At 46.8% G+C, this 21,510-nt stretch overlaps 1 protein-coding gene across 4 annotated transcripts in view; it reads right to left on the bottom strand.

Annotated features, from left to right (window-relative positions):
* The window catches only part of brun (trafficking protein particle complex subunit brun), a 663,235-nt gene that overhangs the window by 231,392 nt on the left and 410,333 nt on the right, over window positions 1-21,510 (bottom strand). For 3 of the 4 annotated variants that reach the window (XM_070522710.1, XM_070522707.1, XM_070522709.1), the window contains one exon: window positions 10,570-10,698. In XM_070522710.1, coding sequence (XP_070378811.1) covers window positions 10,570-10,698 — 129 coding nt within the window. The remainder of the gene's footprint in view (window positions 1-10,569; window positions 10,699-21,510) is intronic. The other variant, XM_070522708.1, reaches the window with a different exon arrangement.

Raw genomic sequence — 21,510 nt, 5'->3', positions numbered from 1 at the left:
AGTCGGAATGGTGGTAAACAGCGACGCCACGTCAAAAGAAACCAACACTTCATTGTCATCTAGAGATATGTCACAAACTTTTTTAGTAAAGTTGCAGGAGTTGCTCACATGCATGGAGCTCTTCCTGATAAGTGGAGACAGGAGCTGGCACAGGTATCCAGACAATTTGTAGAGACGGGAGCTGGTGTAGTCAACGATTGGATGCAGGGGGACATTTAGGCTGGTGAACTTTCGGCAAGCCATAAAGTGCAGGTGCAGCACCGTTATGACAGAGAAGCTTAATATACAGAGACTTCTTCTCAGGAGCTACGAAGTAGAACACGTCTGCCAGGAGAGCCTGGAAGTCCCTCTGAACCTTCAAGGTCGGGTCCCGAGTGAGCCGAACATAAGTGGCCAGACGTAAGGAGCACAGGGACTGGTACCCCAAATTTTAACATGCCATAGCAACCGTGCTGCTGAAGCACTTGCTGCTGGTCATGGCCTCTGAAAAGTGATAGTATATTTCTTGGCCCGTGTCTTTCTCAAAGCACATTCTGTTTGTGGGACAAGCTGACTTTGGAGCATGGTGTGTAAGCTTGAAAGTTGTGTTTAGGGTCAATGACTGTGAGTTTCAGCCAGTAACAAAGACATTCAAATAATCAAGGCATGGGTCTTTGTCGTTGTCTTCAACGTGTGACGGAAAAGCACAGGAGTGCGTCTTCTACACTAAAATTGTTACAGAAGTTTCATAGGCTTTGTTCTGACACGCATCAGCAGCACACACTTCTGGTGGCTCGTAGCAACGTAAGTTCAAAACTCATGCCTATCTGCTCCGGCGAGTTTTGATTGGAGGCACAAAGGGAGATGGCACACCAACAAGGCTGCATTTCTGGCTTCAAAAAATGTGATGTCTGGGTCTCTCCTTTTTTGCTTCTTTCCTTAATTACCCACACGGCATGATGATTAGTCACCAACTTGCCCAGCTTTCCACATTACTGAAATGCTTAGTGGACATGCGCGGTTTCTCATGGCACAGCACTCACACTGACAGCCCAGCAGAACTGCTGATTGGCAATGCACTGTGCTCAGCCATCTACACCCAAACCTACACTTTGAGGTGTCACACAACCAAGAAAGCATGACTGTTAGAATGTTTAATGTGGGATGATACACATTTATTTTTTGTTGGGCTTGTCCAAATGCTTGGCCAGTAGGCTTCTGCAAATATTTATTATTTTCACATGCTATTTGATATTCGGCTAGAATATCAGGACTCAAGTTTTCAAAGTACCTGAAACAAATATAAATCTCATACCAGTGACAGTTTCTGTTTCAGCGAGCAACAGGACAATGTTTAACGAGTTATAACAAGGCTCATAGCCAAGATAATCCAAAGAAAAGAAATTAGTTTACAACTGCCAAATGATTTCTGCACAATTGTTCCCACATCAGTCCTGCAGCACCACTACCGGACATCTAAAGGTGTTGACATGATCTGCATGCGTGGTCTTTAAAAATGGCAGCTGGGAAGTTGACGCCATTGAAGTTTATCTCCTATATTCTGTTCCACTGGTGACATAGTGTGTCGGCTTCCTGAGAGCTGCGCAGCTGCTTCGAACAGATCAGCGTTGACCCTAAAGCATAACTTGGGTTGCCAACACGTGGCAAAGCAGGACTGGTTAGGCCTAATGGCCAAGCCACCGGAGGAAGTCTGCTGTTCAGTGGTCCCAAGATCATGGGCTACGATGAGGGTCACAGCATCAGAGGGCATGCCTTAACTGAGTTTGCCCATGTGCTTCTCTGGAGAGAAGGTCAAGTGTTGAGGAAAAGCACCGAGTTGAATTTGCACACAACACAGCTTAAACTGCTGTCATCACACAGTTACACAGCACCACGACAATGTGCGATGAGCGAATGCAGAATGGTGGCCTCAACCATCCTCCAACATTTAGGTAGATTGAAGCGCAACACTAAGTGAAAGCCTGTAAACAAGTTTTCTGCGCTGCTGGCATTGTAAAAAACGTTCAACTAGCACATGTACATGAAAATATCTTCTGAATAATAGCCTTTCGAAAATAGACTAATTACTTGTAAAGAAAGAAACAATTTCAACTCTAGAATTGCAAACTAAAGAACCATTTTTCTTTTTTTTTAGATTTGTCAACATCTAGCACTTGCTGCTTTGATGCATATCATGAAACTACATAAATTATCTGCATTGAATTCATTCAGAACAAATTAATATTCACCTCGACTTTGCTTTGTACCAAAAAATTGATATTCGCACAAGCCTAGCTAGTTGCCAAGCATTATTACCTGACCAGCTAAGGAGTCAGTCAGTGACTAACAGTGAGTTCCAGGCCCTTCGACTAAGTGAATGAGACAAGGACAGCAGATCTACAGTAAGACTAGAAGATGTTGCTGAGCAGTTATGTGCTCACCACTCTTGTAGGTAAAGACAGCCCATCTTTTACACAGATGTCAAGAACACTAAGGAGGGAGCCGTGATATGGAGGAACGCAAGTGGCTAAGAAAGGGGCAAGTTTATGTGTGTGCTATTACATATTCTGTGTTGTTACTCGACGCTACAAACACCTTGCTAAGTTGTTTTATGGCAATGGCTTATACAAATAACTTGAGATTGTCATTGACATGCATACAAGTTCAATGGATGTTTTGGCAATCATCTTTGCAATTCAGTAGTCAATGGCCATGGTAATTTTCAGCAAAAGTAGTTAAAGGTCTATTTAGGTCCACATCAACTGCGAAGTGTTATCTTTGGTTGAACCTTTGGGTTTCATTACTGAAAGGAGCCACCCCTAAAGGCTTGGTGAAGAAACAGTTCGCAGATAGCAACTGCTGCTGTGAACGTCTCTGCAAAACCTTGCAGTCGTGTGCAGTGCATGGAGCTTGCAAGCAGAGCACGAAGTCATCTCAAATGCTCCCTTTTCAACCAACCTTCTCCTCACACTTTACTGAGATGCTTGATTTCATAATATAGCACATTCCCCCATGCAGCTACTATTGGCCAATAGCTGCCACTAATCACGAAGGGTGTTTGGATCAGCGCACTTTTGCCTACTGTTAGTGTATATATTTATTGACCTAGCTTATTTAATAGGATGAAGTAAGCGAAAGCCTGCTTTCAAATTTTGGTAAGACTTACATACTTCCAGAAGAAGCCAACTATTGTCTGCTCATGCTCGAACATGGCTGTCTGTATAGGAATGAAAGTTTGGCCACCCCGCTTATCAGTGGCAAAGCCATCAGGTTTTGCTCATATCAATTATATATTGAACACTAAACTAGCCTCGAACCATGCGAGACTTATGATCCGACAACATGCATGCTTGCCAGCGCACGCTCACTCCTGGCCACTCACGGCTAAACATCCTGGCAGACTTTGCTTTGTATTGAGCTATTGATAGCGCTTCAAAATATGCAAGTTGGATGTAGCTATACTCATCGGTCAAGCTAGTGCATGACAAAGCCAGTCCACAACATGCAGCATGGCCAGGCAGGAGCATATGAGCGCAAGCACGCACTCAAGCCCCGTCATGTACAAGGCAAATTCTGCACATACAGTTACATGTACGGTCCACTAGGGAGTTTACATATTGTGGCCACCGCGGGATGCAGCGATGAGTCTGCTCGCTGAGCACAGTGCGACTCACTGGGAAGAAATGCATTCACTGTGTCATAGGTGCCAGAATTGGAAATAGTGGCATCTACGTGAGAATTCAAAATCAAGTATGAACTGTGTGCCACGTTCACTAGTGGAGTGATGTGCGCACACCTTCCTCCGCCGCAGTCTTCGGAGTGCAAGGCATTGGAAAAGTAGTGCTGCAAAGGCGATCATACACGAAATTTGACAGCCAATAATTCCATTTCTTCTTAATGCACTGAAGTACTTTTTACGACAAAGCATTTTTGAAGTTGACTATTTTAACCTCAAATGCATTTCTCAATAATAAGTGAACCAGGGTCCCTTGAACTGTTACAATGTTATTAGGAAGTATAGTAGCCAACCAATTTTTTGGACCTGGAGGGGACCAACAAATAGTTCGAATAAGAGAACAGTCCGAAAAATCCGTGAGTTGCAAAACCAAACTTTATTTCAGCTAAACTGGACTGAAAAAGTCACGGATGGTCCATTGTTTTAAATTCCTGCTGCTTGTAACGATGTTTGCTTGCATCTGTGCAGGCATCATGTTCTCGTCATACACACTAGACAACAATCAACAGAACAGCGTCTTGCGTTGCGGCTGGTCAGATGTGTCATTGCGGGAGTCTGAGTTATTTTGCGGTGATACGGTCACCTGGTACATAATTCTGTCGTCAGAAAGTTCTGCGCACAACTCTGTGTTGTTGTTGATCATGGGAAACTTGTGAAAAGTAACAGCAGCGGGAAAATGGTAAGATCCATCCCACTGCTGCACACGTCGGCAATCAGCTGCTCACCGGTGTCGATGCCTTCAGCGGTGCCGTTTGCCTCTCCGGCCACGGGCTCTTCATAGTTGCAAAATCCACCATGCCTAAAACAATTTGCAATTACCGAAGGCTGAACAGCCTTCCAGGCATCCGCTAGCATGCCACGTGCCGAGAACAGGTTAACAGAGTATGTCTTCCCATTATCAAAGCATGTAAGTGTGTGGCCAAATAAACAAGCCCGGTAGGGCACCTTCAGGTCATTAGTGACCACTTGGTCCGTCAGATGGAGCACACTCATTGTATTTGATGGCGAGAATTCAAGTCGAATAGCTTAAAGGTTGGGTCATTCCACGCCAAATCAACAAACGTTTTTTCGACCATCAGAGATATACCAGCAAAAATTTCCACATGTTTGTTGGAGTTCAAAACTCATCCTCCACATTTATTTTTCCTTGCCAAAAATTTTGTAGAATTTTGACGACAATTTGTTTTTCCTGCCAAGCTGAGCTAGACGGCATCAATCAACATTTTTTCTCAAAGACACACTGTATGATCCACTCCTTCAAATTGCGTTTATGGCAACGCAAAGATGCAATGTGACTGCGAAAATTGCCAATTTTATAAATATTTGAATACTTTGATTGGTTCTGGCCCTAGCAAAAGAGTGTAAAATTGCAAAGTTTGAGTGTTTTTCTCGGAACGTAGAAAAACCTGAAAATCACATATAACATATATACTGGTAGCCCAGTTAACATAGAACAGCTGAAAAATATTTAAAGTATCGAAGGTTTAGCGGTTCCCAGAGAAAAAAATTGTAATGTTCCATTTTTTTTTGCAAAAAACTCCATATTCAAGGTAAAAAAAGTGCCTTGGTGGTCGGCCTAAAAATATATGCATCATTTCATTTGATAGCCCTATGTGTCTACTATGCATGTGAGAAGTTATAAAAAGGTATTATTTTTTAACCGCAATGAATATTTTTTTTAAATTTTCAGTACGTGGATCACGTAAACAGTGTACATATATGAAGCGTAGCAATTCTGCAAAGACATAGTGGCAACAAAGTGAGCCAAAGAAACCATTCAGCAAGGAGCTTGTGGCTTTTTTATTCTATGCAAACCAAGACAAGCAATTTCCAATGCTGTATCCCTGACCTTTTTTCCATGGCTACGAAAATTTAATGTGAACCGCGTTTGAATACATTAGCCTGAACATAGCCCGTATCACTTCTATAGCCGAGCAGGTGCCGGCTGTCGAACAGCTTTAACATTTCTTGTCTTCGACGAAGATGTTAATGCAACTTTTAGTTGAAAAAATGACGTCGGCTGAAAATAACGTAATGACCTGGTCCCGTTAATGCGCATAGCATTCGAGAACCTGGATGGCAGTTCTACCTCCCGCTTAGATATTGCACTCTCCGGCACCCAAATTGGTTTTATAAGTAAAAGGCTTTTACGTGCCCAGTCGTACAGCTCAAACGGTGTCAAAATCTTCCTTGAGAAAGGCCTTTGTAGGCTTGCCTTGGCAGCCAATCGTTTCAGGGTGCCGCCCACCCCATCACAGGCACTTTTTCCGTGTGATGTAGCAAAAAAATGCCACATAGCATCCAAAGTAAAATCTTCCTTGTGGTAGCACAGGTTTGCAAAATTTTTTTTGTTCTTATAGTGCGAAGCAGCCCCATCCAAAAAGTAGTGCACATGTTCTACCTGCAGCATGTCTACTCCATCAGCAGCTGCTGAAATGTCGAAGCAGTGGCAGTTGTATGGTCGTGGCAGTCGGATATCCCTACATACGACTGCACACGTGGTTCATCAGAAGAGTCCGTCACGCGAGAGTAGACTACAAGCGGGTGTACTGCTGCTTGAGAGTTGTCCCAGTATATTGACTGTGGGGCGCTCTGAATGAGAAAGCTGTAGTTTTCAGACAAATTTATTATAACTATGGCTTCTGCAGGCGTGAGAGCGGTCTTCAAATTGCGTAGGTGCCGAGCGTGGAGCTTGCTGACAAAGTGATGCGATTTTAAGTCGCTTATCATCTCAAGGAGACAGTCTACGAAGTCATTATGGGTAAACAAGATTGTTTCCAATTGGCAGGGCACTCCGCTAGCCCACTGACGTACAAAAATACTTGCTGCCAAATCTCGGTTCAGTGCAGGAGAGCTCAAAATCAGCGATTTGAGCGACTAATCTCCTGGGCAATTGCTGCATATAATGGTCATACAGCACTCATTCGTAATCTCACACACAGTCATCTGAAGGAGCGATTTGGTTGTTTGTAAAATGCCCAAGGACTGCAGCATCAATTTTATAATTTGGTGGTAAATGCAAACGCAAACGGAGTGCGTTCCCGGAGCACTGGCAAGTAAACAGTGGCGTGGCCTCAGATAGGCGAATTTAGCGCCTTGTCCTGTCATCTTTCTTGTGTCTGTTGTTTTTGCACTAAACAAAGTATTTATGGATTCACACTAACTAGCCCGCGAACGCATTGTGCTGAGGCGAACTTAGAAAAGCTGCACTTGAGCTCTGTGTTACTTTTCTTCCATTCCTTGTGCGCTTCCTTAAGGTTCATTTGCAGCAATCTTTTTTGCTTGACATCGGAGGACATCTTTCTTGCCTGGAAGACAGCTGGATGTATATTCATCCTCATAGAACTTTATTATGCTTCTTTATTGTAACTTTATTGTTCTCTCGTCTAGTGGTCTACTTAACTTTGATATACGAGAGCACAAAATTCCTCCCTGTTGCCTAATTTTCATAGCAATGCGAACTTGACTTTCCGATGCACCAAAGCACTCAGCAACTTTTTTTCGGGACCATGAACGGGGTGCCAATGCCAGAACAGAAATTTCTTTCAACGGTTTTCTTTCTCGTAGGAATCAATCTCTCATGTCTCCAAGAAGCTTTTTATAGTCTTCCGCAAGTACGGTGGTTGGTGCCATTTCATAGGCTACGCCTTGCACTTGAGCATCCTTACTATTATTATCATTGGGCAAGGTGCCACCTGCGACAGCCACTTCTTCCTCATGGCGCTTCCGTTTTCTGCTCGAGGTCCTCCCAGTCCCATCTCGTGGTGCAGCACAGTTTGTTGAGGTGGATGCATACCCTTCAAATGTAGACTCGCCTATTGCTTCACAATCTACCAAGCTCTTATTGGATGCATCTAACTGCGCCCGCATTCGGAAACACCTGACTTTACATTGTGGACAGTCTCTCACCAGGAACCAGCCTCAAGGGAGACACTGCTGTAGCGAGGCCCAGAGATATGACCCACGTACCCTGATGGTTTGACCCATGGACGGAGAAAGGGTCCGAGCACATCTTTGATGCACATAGTGTCATGAACTTCTTAATATAGACACAATAATGGTGTGCACATACTGTCTCTAAACTGTCCTTGTCGCTTTTTTGCACACAATACCAGAAGATTAAGTTCACGTTCATCTAGGCTGTTAGTTCTAATTAGGAAGGTGTTTTTCACTTGTGTCGTCTTATGACAGTCTCTGGGTCCCAGCGAGCAGGGCAAAAGGTAATCATCTGAAAGTAGAAAATTAATTCACCGATTTCAGGGCCAGATTTTATTTATAATGCTTTGCGTGAAGGAGGCGAGCACTCTTTCTGCCTTTAGTTTATACTTATGTGTAAATATTTCAATTTATGAATGTATGAAACATACCTTTCAAATGTGCAGGACTCTCTGGGGAAATTAAGTTCCATGTGAAATTGGAGGATGGTTTACCTGGCACACACCAAGCACAAGCCGCATTGCACTGAAGCGTGCGTCTGTTCGCAATGAAATGCAGATGATCACACCGTCTCCCTTTCGTCTGCGTTGCAGACGATGCTTGCTTTGTCGTCTGGATCCCAGGCCAGCAAGCCTGGGCCGCGGAGCACCCGAATCAGTGCTCTACCTAGCTTGACTCGTGTCGGAAAAAAGCCGGTGCTGACACAAAAATTCAAAAAATCATTTCTTACGTTTAAAAAATACTACCTTTTTATAACTTCTCACATGCATAGTAGACATACAGAACTATCTAATGATATAATGCATATATTTTTAGGCCGACCACCAAGGCACTTTCTTTTACCTTGAATATGGAGTTTTTTGCAAAAAATTAAACTTTACATTTTTTTCCATGCGAACTGCTAAATCTTCATTACTTTAAATATTTTTCAGCTGTACTATGTTAACTGGGCTACCAGTATATATGTTATATGTGACCTCTAGGATTTTCTACGTTCCGAGAAGAAAACGCAAACTTTGCAATTTTAGATGCTTTTGCTAGGGCCAAAACCAATCGAAGTATTCAAATATTTATAAAATTGGCAATTTTTGCAGTCACATCGCGTCTTTAGGTTGCCATAAAGCAATTTGAAGGAGTGGATCATACGGAGTGTCTTTGAGAAAAAATGTTGATTGATGCCATCTAGCTCAGCTTGGCAGGAAAAACAAATTGTCAAAATTCTACAAAATATTTGGCAAAGAAAAATAAATGTGGAGGATGAGTTTTGAACTCCAACAAACATGTGGAAATTTTTGCAGCCATATCTGTGATGGCCGAAAAAATGTTGGTTGATTTGGCGTGGAATGACCCGGTTGTTTATGGCGCCGTGTTCCCCGCAGTTGTCTAAGACTATTACCGCCCGTCTCTTCTGGCACTCAAACATCCAGTCAAGACGGCGGATGTAATCTTCAAACAAGCTTTGTGTAATCCAGGCCTTTGTATTGCTGCTGTACCACACAAGCGGGTTCTTCGCACCTTTAAAGCAATGCAGGCTTTTCGCCTTCCCTAACGCTAGCTTCTTGGTGCCAACCACATTTGCCCTGACCATGACAGTTACCCTCTCCTTACTATGCTTCCCACCAGTGCAGGCCTCATTAGTAAAAGCAAGTGAATGGCCCGGCAGCATTTTGAAGAATAGGCCTGTCTCGTACCAATTAAAAATGTCTGCAGAAACATACTCTTGTATCAGGGCCTTCAACTTACTCATACAGTAATCGGTGACAGTAGACTGATCCACGTCATCGCTCTCCTAAAAAACTTTCTTAAAAAGAGACTCTGTGCCTTTTCCTAAACCCACGGATCCACCCATCGGTGAACTTGGAGTCCTGAATGCCCATTTTTAAAGAGAGCATCTCAGCTTTCTGCTTCGGCACGTTGCCCGAAACAGGGAGGTTCTTTGTCAGGACTCCTTTTAACCACAGCTGCAGGGTCTCTTCAAGCTTCGGATGTTGTCCTTTCCGGTCATTTCTTGTAGTTTTTCAGTGCGACTGGTCAACTGCAGACAAGAATCTATTCTCTGTTTTTCACGTAATCAGACAATGTCTGTTTGGAGATATCAAACTCCTTCGCGACGTCGACTTGGGTCTGTCCTTGCTTGATAAGCCTGATAATTGCGGCCTTCTAGTTTAGCATCATGGACGAATATTTTCCATGCTTCTTCGACATACTCGACGGAGGCGGGTGAAGAGCTGGGGTCATGGCATCAAAAACACGTCGGGATTGCGCTGAATGAAGTTGCAACACACTGAAATAGCAATGATATGTTGTGGGGCGGCTAGTGATAGCAAGCAATGACTTCAATTTTGCACTGTACTGGGTAAAGGCTGGCAGATCACTACTGGATGAAAACGTACGTGACACCACCTACAACACCGAGGCAAAACTGATGGTGGTTATCGTGAGCATCACCTGGTGTTCATAGGTTGGCCGTGCATGACAGGTTACCGGCTCTCAAAATCGCTTCCGCCACAGGCTACACGCAAAAGCATGGCCTTTAAGATCGGCATTTCTTACAACAGGTATCAGCCTTGCGGCATGGATTTGGACGCCCCTTATACTTGCTAATCAAATGACTCTACCGATCGAGCCAATCCACACCTGATCCGAAGCTAGTCAGGTGGCTCAAGATTTAAAATGGCGTCCTCCGCGACTCATAGAGCTGGTCCGTCGTGGCAAATCGAACTTCTGGCTTTATGTTGTCCGAAAAATCAGTCATGAAAATGCATTAGCTCTATGGGAACCCTAATGGTGCATTTATGAAGTGCCGAATATCTATCAAGTCCGAAAGATCGGTCACCTACTGTACTGCTATGTAAAGCCCACGGTTCTCTTGAGGAGCTCCTTCGATAGAGCATGAAAGAATTTAATACTGTGCGCACCCACACCTGGAACAAGGAAAGGTGCCTGGCCGTGCACCTGGAGAGCTATGGAAGCCGCACCACCTGGAGGCAGCGGCAGCTGTGACAGCAGGTCCTCGGTGCTCCATTGGATCAGGCTACGCTCAGACTCTGCAAGGACATTGTGAAACAATGCTGTTGTTCAGTTTAATGGCACATAAGCAGCTAAGGCTACCATGTACCAAACACAAGTTCTAAATTCGTTCCAAAATTGGGTCACCTCAGCGAGTCCTTGTCTGGGCAAGGGCACCGAGGGTCCCAACAAATTAGATACAGAGCTCGGCCTCCTCCTCGGAGATGAGAAGGTGGATGAGGTGCACCACAATATGTAGCGAAGCATACAATGAGAAAGAGGTTTAGCAGAACACCTGCTTCCCTTAAAAATTTAAAAACATATGACCTAACAAATGCATCTTTGCCTAAAGGCAAAGCTGGGTGAAATAGAGTGTGTTCATTGTAAAATTGAATAAAACAATTTTTCCTCAGTTTCTTGCCTGAAAATATGATGTGGTTTATTGTAAGTTCGTCTCCACATGTTTCACAATGGGTCTTGTCTTGCTTTGTTAGTATGACGTTGTGTGTAAGTAGTACGTGTGTCCTATACGAAGGCAGCATAGAATCGCTTCTTTGAAATGTTCCTGGTGTGTGCAAGGTTTCCATTCACCTAACATGGGTTTAACAACTGTAGCTTGTTGTTAACTTCATTGTTCCAAGCAGACTGCCATTTTTCCCTTAATTTATGTGTTAACTTCAGGCAGTCTTTAAGACTCATATTTATTTTCTTGATTTCTCTGTGCCAGGCTTGCACATGATGATATTATATTATATGATAATGATATTGCCTTGCTTAGTAACTCAGGGGACCAATTGCAATGCATGCTCACTGACCTGGAGAGGCAAAGCAGAAGTGTGGGTCTAAAGCTTAATCTGCAAAGAACTAAAGTAATGCTTAACAGTCTCGGAAGAGAACAGCAATTTACAATAGGTAGCGAGGCACTGGAAGTGGTAAGGGAATACATCTACTTAGGGCAGGTAGTGGCTGCGGATCCGGATCACGAGACGGAAATAATCAGAAGAATAGGAATGGGCTGGGGTGCGTTTGGCAGGCATTCTGAGATCATGAACGGCAGGTTGCCATTATCCCCCAAGAGAAAAATGTACGACAATCTGTATGTTACCAAAACTCACCTACGGGGCAGAAACCTGGAGGCTTACGAAAAGGGTTCTACTTAAATTGAGGACGACGCAACGAGCTATGGAAAGAAGAATGATGGGTGTAACGTTAAGGGATAAGAAAAGAGCAAATTGGGTGAGGGAACAAACGCGAGTTAATGACATCTTAGTTGAAATCAAGAAAAAGAAATGGGCATGAGCAGGACATGTAATGAGGAGGGAAGATAACCGATGGTCATTAAGGGTTACGGACTGGATTCCAAGGGAAGGGAAGCAGAGTAGGAGGCGGCAGAAAGTTAGGTGGGCAGATGAGATTAAGAAGTTTGCAGGGACAACATGGCCACAATTAGTACATGACCAGGATAGTTGGAGAAGTATGGGAGAGGCCTTTGCCCTGCAGTGGGCATAACCAGGCTGATGATGATGATGAAATTGAAATGTAGAAAGTAAAGACGAAAAAGCAAATGAAAGTGGACAAAAAGATAACTTGCGGTGGGATGCAAACCCACAACCTCTGCATAATGCATGCGTTGCACTATGTGATGTGTGGTGCGCGACATGGTGTGGTGAGCGGGACGGTCAGGAGCAGACGACACTGAGTGCACGCGCGCCGAGGTGGAAGAAGGAAAACAACGACGCCGAAGAGCGTCGGGCACGAGAACGCGCGGCGCATGAAACAACAAAAAGAAGAAAAGCAACCAATCAGAAAAGACCACGGGGCGTCAGGCAGCCAATCCGAGAATGCCAAATCGGCCAGACCAGAAGAAAAAGGCTGGTGCGCAAGGGAGACGGAGATGACACGCAGGGAGACGCCGGGGAGAAGCCAGGAGAGTCCCAGGAAGCGACGGCAGGAGGAGGTCAACCACCGGAGCGGGCGTTGAAGACGGGCCGTCGGGTTCCGGACCCAAGCCCACCAGGACTTCACCCGACCGGGGCCTCCTGCCAACCTGTTCCTGTGCGACGCCCGTCTACCTGAGCGTACCATCAGCTCCTCAAGGCCGGTGAGCTTCAGCGCCAGTGGGCAGGATGAGAACAGTCGGGCTACGGGCCCGAGTTCTACACCAGCTGCCCGGCCAGAACACCGCCCCGTCTGTCATGCCGCCTGCTGCCCGAGGCCGGCGTTCGAGCTTCTGCGTCCGTGGGCTAGACGAGAACAGTCGGGCTATGGGCCCGAGTTCTACATCCAGCTGCCCGGCCAGAACGCCGCCGCCGTCTACTCCTGCCACCAAGCCGCCAGCTTTACCTCGCTTAGCCAGAGCTGGCACGCTCCGGTCGTCCGGTCGGTCAGCTTACGCCGCGACCTTTGGCGAGACCGGCGCCACTCCTTTCGCCAGCTTGTCACCGCGTCGAGACTGTTACGCGTCCCCGCCCTCGTGGCAAGCGCGGACTCGCGCACTCGTTAATATCATGCAAGCCTTATGTGTGTTCCTTGCCGCAATGTCTGCTTGAGTGTGTATTTTAGGCATGCTTTCTGTTTCCTTCTATTTAGTTTATGCCTCCTTTTAGTTTCATTAAAAGTCTTTGTGTGTGTGTTCAAACCAACGGCTTTGTCCTCATTTGGGTTCTCGGAGGCTCCGCCTATGAGAACCAATCGAACCATTGAGTACACGAACCTTTGCTCCGTAAGTGGGTCATCACAAATGGGCGTCCCCGACAGGACAAAGCCGTTCATTTGTATCTTTTTTTCCTCTAGCGGCTAGGAACTATGGCTAACACGCGAGACTTGTTAGCGCTAGCCGAGCGCATGGGGCTAGAAGGTGCAGAGTTAAGGACATGCCTGAACGAGCAGGAAGAGCGTGCGCGAGGAGAGCGGGCAGCGTAGCGCGAGGCTAAAAAGCAGGAGCTTATATTAGAGGAGAAAAATTTACAGTTACGACTTAAAGTCGCGGAAGCTGAGGGCAATCGTGGCGAGACGAGCCAACGGCAGCTAGAATTGGAGGAGCGAACGCTTCAGTTGCGCCTCCAAATGGCGGCAACAGACGCTGCAAGGACAGCTGACCGAGGGCCAGCGTAAATCCTCACAGTTTGATGCCGGGATTCAACGAAAGCCGGGACGACTTGGATACCTACTTGAAAAGGTTCGAAAGTGTCGCCACCGGACAAGAATGGCCTAGAGACAAATGGGCTACGGCTCTAAGTTTATGCTTGAGCGGAGAAGCTCTGAAAGTCTTTGGACGTCTGTCACCAGAAGACTCCCTCGACTACGGTAAAGCCAAGTTGGCATTGCTCCGGCGTTTTCTGTTTACGGCGGAAGGCTATCAGGAGAAGTTCCGACAGAGCAAACCCCAAGATGGCGAAACTGGAAAGCAGTACGCAACTAGGCTACTGAGTTTCTTTGATCGGTGGGTGGAAATGTTCAAAACCGAAAAGAGTATTTGGCACTTCGCAACCTAGTGGTGACGGAACAGTTTCTGAACAACTGTCATCATCGGTTAGGACTCTTCCTGCGCGAGAAGAGCTACCGCCAGCTAGATGACATGGCCGAAGCTGCCGATAATTTCTTAGAGGCTCAGAGACAGCCCAATTTGTTAGTGTTCCGGCAGAAATCGGAAGGCATTAACCATACAGAGAAAACTGGAAGCTCATCCGAGAAAGTTACAGTGCGATGTTTTGTATGTAAAAAACTGGGTCATGGGGCGTCGGATTGCCGATCTAAGCTGAGGCAACCATACTGCGGATATTGCCGTAAGCCTGGGCATGATGTCAAGGCCTGCACCAAGAAAAACGGTCCACCAAAGAAGACGTCTTGCCTATTGTCGCCAGAAGAATGCCTGGAAGATTCCAACACAGCAGTCGTTGAACAAGAAGACGTAACTAGCACGGTGAAGACCCACACAGGGACTGTAGCACGCAAGATGCCAGTGCTAAAGGGCGTCATCTTCGGACAGACCGCGTCAGTCTTGTGAAATACAGGAAGCAACACGCTGGTCGTGCATCATTCCCTCGTACCAGACAAGGCACTGACAGGTACCACCGCTAAGCTTGTCCTGGCGGATGGCAGCAGCATTGAAGTTCCCGAGGCCAAGGTTGAAATTAATTCACCTTATTTTTCTGGTACAGCGATTGTAAAGTGTATGACAGCTCCTCTATACGATGTTATTATCGGAAATGTACCAGGCTCACGAGAACCTCACGATCCACATAAAACCTGGACAAAGAGACTGAAGCCCATCGAAGATGGTATAGCAAGTGGGAAAAGAACGAAGAGAGAAGACCATTCCCCGGATGCTTCGCTGGTTGGCATCAAGAGCCGAGACCAACAGCCAAAAACATCCGCGATCAATATCAGCACCTTGAAAATAACCAGGAAGGATCTTACCACGACCCAGAACAAAGACAAGACCTTAGAGTCTTGCAGGAACAAAGTGGGTCAAGTGTTCCGAGGCAAAAGATTGGCATCCTACTCATTCGAAGTAGTAAAGGGAGTGCTGTATCGTCGTTGCCGACTGTCCTCGGGCAAAACAACCCAACAAGTGGTAGTACCCCAAAAATTGCGGGGCCAAGTGCTCACTCTGGCGCATGAAAGCCTGATGGCAGGACACCAAGGAATCAAGAGAACGATCGATCGTGTTCTAGAATCCTTCTACTGGCCAGGAGTCCAAGAAGCAGTGAGAAGATACGTATGCTCTTGTGACACTTGCCAGCGAACATATCCTAAGAGCAAGGTGGGCAAGGCACCTCTTGGTCGCTTACCTTTAATGGACACTCCATTTGAAAGAGTGGCGGTGCACATAATCGGACCCTTAAAGCCTACGTCAAATAAGGGTAACCGATACATACTGACTCTGGTGGACTTCGCTACCCGATATCCAGATGCGATAGCTTTGCCGTCGATCGATTCGGCTACGGTGGCCGAAAGACTGATAGAAATGTTTTCTCGCATTGGATTTCCACGTGAGATACTGTGCGATCAGGCCTCCTGTTTCACATCGGACCTAATGAGAGAGATAAATGACCTGCTGGCTATCAAACATCTAAGCTCGACGCCGTACCATCCTATGTGTAACGGTCTGGTGGAGCGATTTAATGGCACGTTGAAACAAATGCTACGCAAGATGTGCCAAGAAGAGCCAAAGTCATGGGACCGATTACTAGCACCCCTCTTGTTTGCGTATCGTGAAGTGCCTCAAGCCAGCATGGGGTTTTCTCCTTTCGAGTTGATCTACGGTCGACACGTCCGAGGCCCACTCAGTCTACTTAAGGAACTATGGACAGGAGACCACCTATGCGAAGAAATCAAGACTACATACGGGTATGTCTTGGATCTCCAAGATCGTCTTTAAAAGACACTACGGTTGGCACAAGAGAACTTGTCGCGATCTAAAACGACCCAGAAAAATTACTACGACCGGGGAAGCAAGATACGCCAGCTGAAAGTTGGTGACCGTGCCCTTTTCCTGCTTCCAACGACGGCCAACAAATTGTTGACGCACTGGAAGGGGCCTTTCTTGGTCACAGGAAAGAAAAGCAACTTTGATTACTGGCTGGACTTGGGGCACACCACAAAACTGTTCCATATTAACATGCTGAAGCGCTATGAAGAGCGTGAACCCGAAAGTTCCCCACAGTCAGCATCATTCATCGTAGTGGAGGAGGGCGAGACAGACACTCCTATACCTACCTTCACAACAAATGAGGGCCCGGGTACAGAAGCAATTAAGCTTGGCGATGACCTTCAAGAAGATCAATGTGCAGCACTTCGCAGGCTCCTAGCCACCCACAAGGCTGTCTTTTCCGAAATACCCAGAAAAGCCAACTTATAGGAGTGTCGTCTTCAGCTCACAACTTCTGAACTAATTAACACTCTGCAATATCCATTACCCCTCACAATGAAAGAGGCGGTCGAGAAAGAAGTGCAAGGTATGTTGCAACTTGGGGTGATCGAACGGTCCGACTCGCCTTACAACTCTCCCTTGGTGCTGGTAAAGAAGCCCGACAAGAGCTACCGTGCTTGCATCGATTTCCGTCGCATCAATGATGTTCTGGTTTCCGACGCAGAACCTATACCGAGGACGGACGTGATCTTCGCTGAGGTAGGGACAAAAAGATTATTTTCCAAATTTTACCTCACCAAAGGATATTGGCAGGTGCCACTGGACAGAAGCTCACGGCTAAAAACGGCATTTTCCACCCAATCCGGACACTATCATTTCCTCTACATGCCTTTTAGGATCAAGACAGCATCCGCAGTGTTTACTCGATTAATGAGAATTCTTCTCCAGGGAATCCCCAACGTAGTTCATTACATCGATGACGTTCTCATCGCGACGGCAAGCTGGGAGGAACATATAGAAACCGTGCATTGTCTGTTGAAAAGGATCCGAGAAGCCGGATTGACAATCAAGCCTCAGAAGTGCGAAGTCGGCGTAACATCGATAGTTTTCCTGGGTCATCGAATAGGAGGCGGGACAATTCATCCAGTGGAGAGCACGATCGTAAAGATTGCGCAAGCTCCTCGACCCTATACTAAGAGACAACTGCGTTCTTTCCTCGGATTGGCGGGATACTACCGCAATTTGATACCTTACTTTGCAGAGAAGGCACAGCCTCTGACGGAAATGAGAAAGAAAAGGGAAAAGAACAAGATATGTTGGAACACCGAGAGAGAAGCTGCCTTTGAAGCACTAAAGCAAGCGCTAGCATCTGGACCCATAGTAAAGGCTCCTGACCTTAAAAAAGTGTTCACACTATGCAGCGACGCCTCTGACACCTGCATCGGTGCAGTCCTTATGCAGGAGCACGATGGAGTTTTACACCCCGTATCATATGCCAGTCGTCAACTATTGCCTCGAGAGCAGAACTACTCGGCGATAGAGCGAGAATGCCTAGCCTTAGTTTGGGATATAGAAAAGTTCCATATATTTTTATATGGCACACACTTTATAGTTCAGACTGATCATCAACCATTACAATATTTATCACGGGTGAAACACCTAAACAGCAGAGTGCTGCGATGGAGCTTAGCACTACAAGAATATACCTTTCATGTAGAACATATCAAGGGATCTGAGAATGTTGGGGCGGACTACATGAGTAGAATACAAGGGGGTCTACAACCCTACGCCTCTTGATGTTTCCGTTACCATAGCAAGGTTATGTCATCGCAATGCCATGCTGTTAGTGTTTGATGCCAGTTTCTTTGTTATTTTTTTTTTACTTGGTGTGCTTTCTTTGAATTAGTGTTTTCCTGTAACGGTTTCATCTGCGTGCTCAGTGAACTGTGCGTTGGAACCATACAGCGCAATCTCGAGGACAGATCATGACTGTAGTGTTGTGCGCAATCTCGGGGACAGATCATGACTGTAGTGTTGTGCGCAATCTCGTGGACAGACCATGACTGTACTGTTGTGAACTATGTCGCGCACTGAGCGGCAGTTTTTCTTCAGAAAAACTTGTTAACAAAAGGGGCTTGTGTGATGTGTGGTGCGCGACATGGTGCGGTGAGCGGGACGGTCAGGAGCAGACGACACTGAGTGCACGCGCGCCGAGGTGGAAGAAGGAAAACAACGACGCCGAAGAGCGTCGAGCACGAGAACGCGCGGCGCATGAAACAACAAAAAAAAGAAAAGCAACCAATCAGAAAAGACGACGGGGCGTCAGGCAGCCAATCCGAGAATGCCAAATCGGCCAGACCAGAAGAAAAAGGCTGGTGCGCAAGGGAGACGGAGAGGACATGCAGGGAGACGCCGGGGAGACGCCGGGGAGACGCCAGGAGAGTCCCAGGAAGCGACGGCAGGAGGAGGTCAACCATCGGAGCGGGCGTTGAAGACGGGCCGTCGGGTTCCGGACCCGAGCCCACCAGGACTTCACCCGACCGGGGCCTCCTGCCAACCTGTTCCTGTGCGTCGCCCGTCTACCTGAGCGTGCCGTCAGCTCCTCAAGGCCGGTGAGCTTCAGCACCAGTGGGCAGGACGAGAACAGTCGGGCTACGGGCCCGAGTTCTACGCCAGCTGCCCGGCCAGAACGCCGCACCGTCTGTCGTGTCGCCTGCTGCCCGAAGCCAGCGTTCGAGCTTCTGCGTCCGTGGGCGAGACGAGAACAGTCGGGCTACGGGCCCGAGTTCTACATCCAGCTGCCCGGCCAGAACGCCGCCGCCGTCTACTCCTGCCACCAAGCCGCCGCTTTACCTCGCTTAGCCAGAGCTGGCACGCTCCGGTCGTCCGGTCGGTCAGCTTACGCCGTGACCTTTGGCAAGACCGGCGCCACTCCTTTCGCCAGCTTGTCACCGCGTTGAGACTGTTACGCGTCCCCGCCCTCGTGGCAAGCGCGGACTCGCGCACTCATTAACCTCATGCAAGCCTTATGTGTGTTCCTTGCCGCAATGTCTGCTTGAGTGTGTATTTTAGGCATGCTTTCGGTTTACTTCTATTTAGTTTATGCCTCCTTTTAGTTTGATTAAAAGTCTTTGTGTGTGTGTTCAAACCAACGGCTTTGTCCTCAATTGGGTTCTCGGAGGCTCCGCCTAAGAGAACCAATCGAACCATTGAGTACACGAACCTTTGCCCCATAAGTGGGGGGCAAAGATGGCTATCAATCTGGCCACTATTTTGGGTATTTATGTGCACTAGATCAAGCCCTGGGAGTGTTGGCAAGAGCCATTCAGGACCATGGTGGCTGGAATGAGGAACATCCCGAAATTGATGCTGAGAAGTGGTATTATGAACTGCATCTTTATTTGCTCACTGATATATATGTGCACATCTTATTGTTTGTATTATACCAGTGTATTCTGTGTTTTGCTTCTTGCTTCACGAAGTCACATAGGTAATATTTCAATATGGTTTGCCTATGCCTGACCCTGGTACATTCCCCCCTCCAAGGGCTTGTCGAGAATACACAGCCTTTTTTTCCCTCAGCTCTCTTCATGCTCAAGGAGAAATAAATTAAATTCATGATCCCTTCTACTCAACAGATTTCAGTATGTGGACAAATGATGGCTTACTTTGTTTCCAATGTGCATAGTGTTCATGATAAAACATGCTTCATAGTGAGCAATGCAATGACAGAAACTTGCCAACATTTTGAATACTACTTGAACATGGATTTAAGAAGCTTGTGCATTATTCGCAGACTGCACTATGGAAAATTGCCATTTGCACACTTTCCAATGTAGAAGGCACCTTCGCTCAAAGCGATTCTCTCGTCCCTACTGTGGAGAACAAAATCAGCTGAACACGGTGTGGCATAGGGTACACCCCTTCAGAAGCTAGGCATTATTTGGAGAAAACAGATGCCACAACCTCTTGAATCTAATACTACAGATAAATAGAGTTGCAGAGATACAGTATAACGTCGTCAATATGTTCCTGTTATGTACGTTTTCCCTGCGCCATCTTTCGCAATTGAGAACACAAAAATGACCCAATAGAGTTAAGCTCATTTTTTACTGGTTCATACGTTCTTGGAAAACACGATTTTTTGTCACCAACATTCAGAACATCATAGAAGTGCAATCTTATGATACGTTTTCCGGCTGCTAGATCCCATGCAAACAAAAAAAATGTGTGAGGTGCGCACGATCGAGGACAGTATACAAGCGCCCACCGCGGCAGCTTCATTGCAATGCACACCTGCCCATCTCACGTGAAAACACTGGCGCACACTCAGTTTTTCATTTCGGTATCAGCAAATCTTCTCTGGGGCCATCGCATACGGCATTCACAGCTATCACCCCCAATATTATTGCGATAAGCATTCTTGCCTATCTGTTTCACAGCGTGTAGTGCTTTCGGAAGCGTGCGCACGCTGTTAATAGGCGATAACTGAAATGCGCCCCCATTCACTGCTGCAGACTGCAATCATATACGTTTTCCAGCCACTAGGTCCTATGTGAATAAGAAACGACGTGAGATGCAAGCGATTGAGATCGGTACATAGCCGTCCGTCTAACATGAAAACAATGGCACGTACAGTATTTTTATGGGCATAGTATCTTATTCAGGTACTGTCAAGAATGGCGAATTGCGCAACAAGATTGCCACCTTGCCACCCGATTACGACAAGGGGTGCAAGACGCGCACCTCTCCCTCTCCGTCGCTGCAGCTGGGAGGCGTTCAAAGAAGCGGCCTTTGCGCTGGAATCCGCCGCCTTCCTCCAGCCCCTTCGACATTGTGACGGGACGAGTTCGGTGCGTGGACAATGATTCCAGAGTTCCCCAACGCGGAGCTGATTTGACACGCCTGGACAAGCCGCCGTGGGGACGACGTATTTTTGTGCTTCTCACGGTTCGGAGTGGCACGGAACAACGAGCGACGCTCGATCGGCAACGATAGTTCCCGGAACGGCACCCCGCGCGGTTGCCTCTGTGTACAGAGCGCGGTTGCCTTTGTGTACGTAAACTGATCTTCAGAGCAGCTGCGAGTTGGTGATGTGTAAACGAACAGTCGCCGCGTCGTAGGACCGGCGGATCGAGTGTATAAAAACTGTGGTTGTGCGAATGCTGAGGACACTTCTCTTGAGCAGTCATGTTAGACTGAGTCACTTCTCTCATGCAGTCATGTTGGACTGATACTCTTTTTCTCAAGCAGTCATGTTAGACTGAGTTAATTTCTGTAAATAAACCCTTTTCCTCGTTCTCGATGAGAAGCAGTTCTTCACTTCATCAACGATCTCAGCGTAAATAAGTTGGACGACGGCATGGGCCAGCTACCTCCGAATTCATGCCGTACTCCAATCTTGGCAAAGGACCACGGACGATGGGATTGAGCCCCCAATCCTGACAGTACCCACAGATTTCTGCCCGGGTCATCA

Source organism: Dermacentor albipictus, chromosome 7, assembly GCF_038994185.2.
Source record: "Dermacentor albipictus isolate Rhodes 1998 colony chromosome 7, USDA_Dalb.pri_finalv2, whole genome shotgun sequence".
NCBI classification, from domain to species: Eukaryota; Metazoa; Arthropoda; class Arachnida; order Ixodida; family Ixodidae; genus Dermacentor; species Dermacentor albipictus.
Note: the sequence above shows the minus strand (reverse complement) of the source record. Positions and strands in the feature narration are given on the sequence as shown.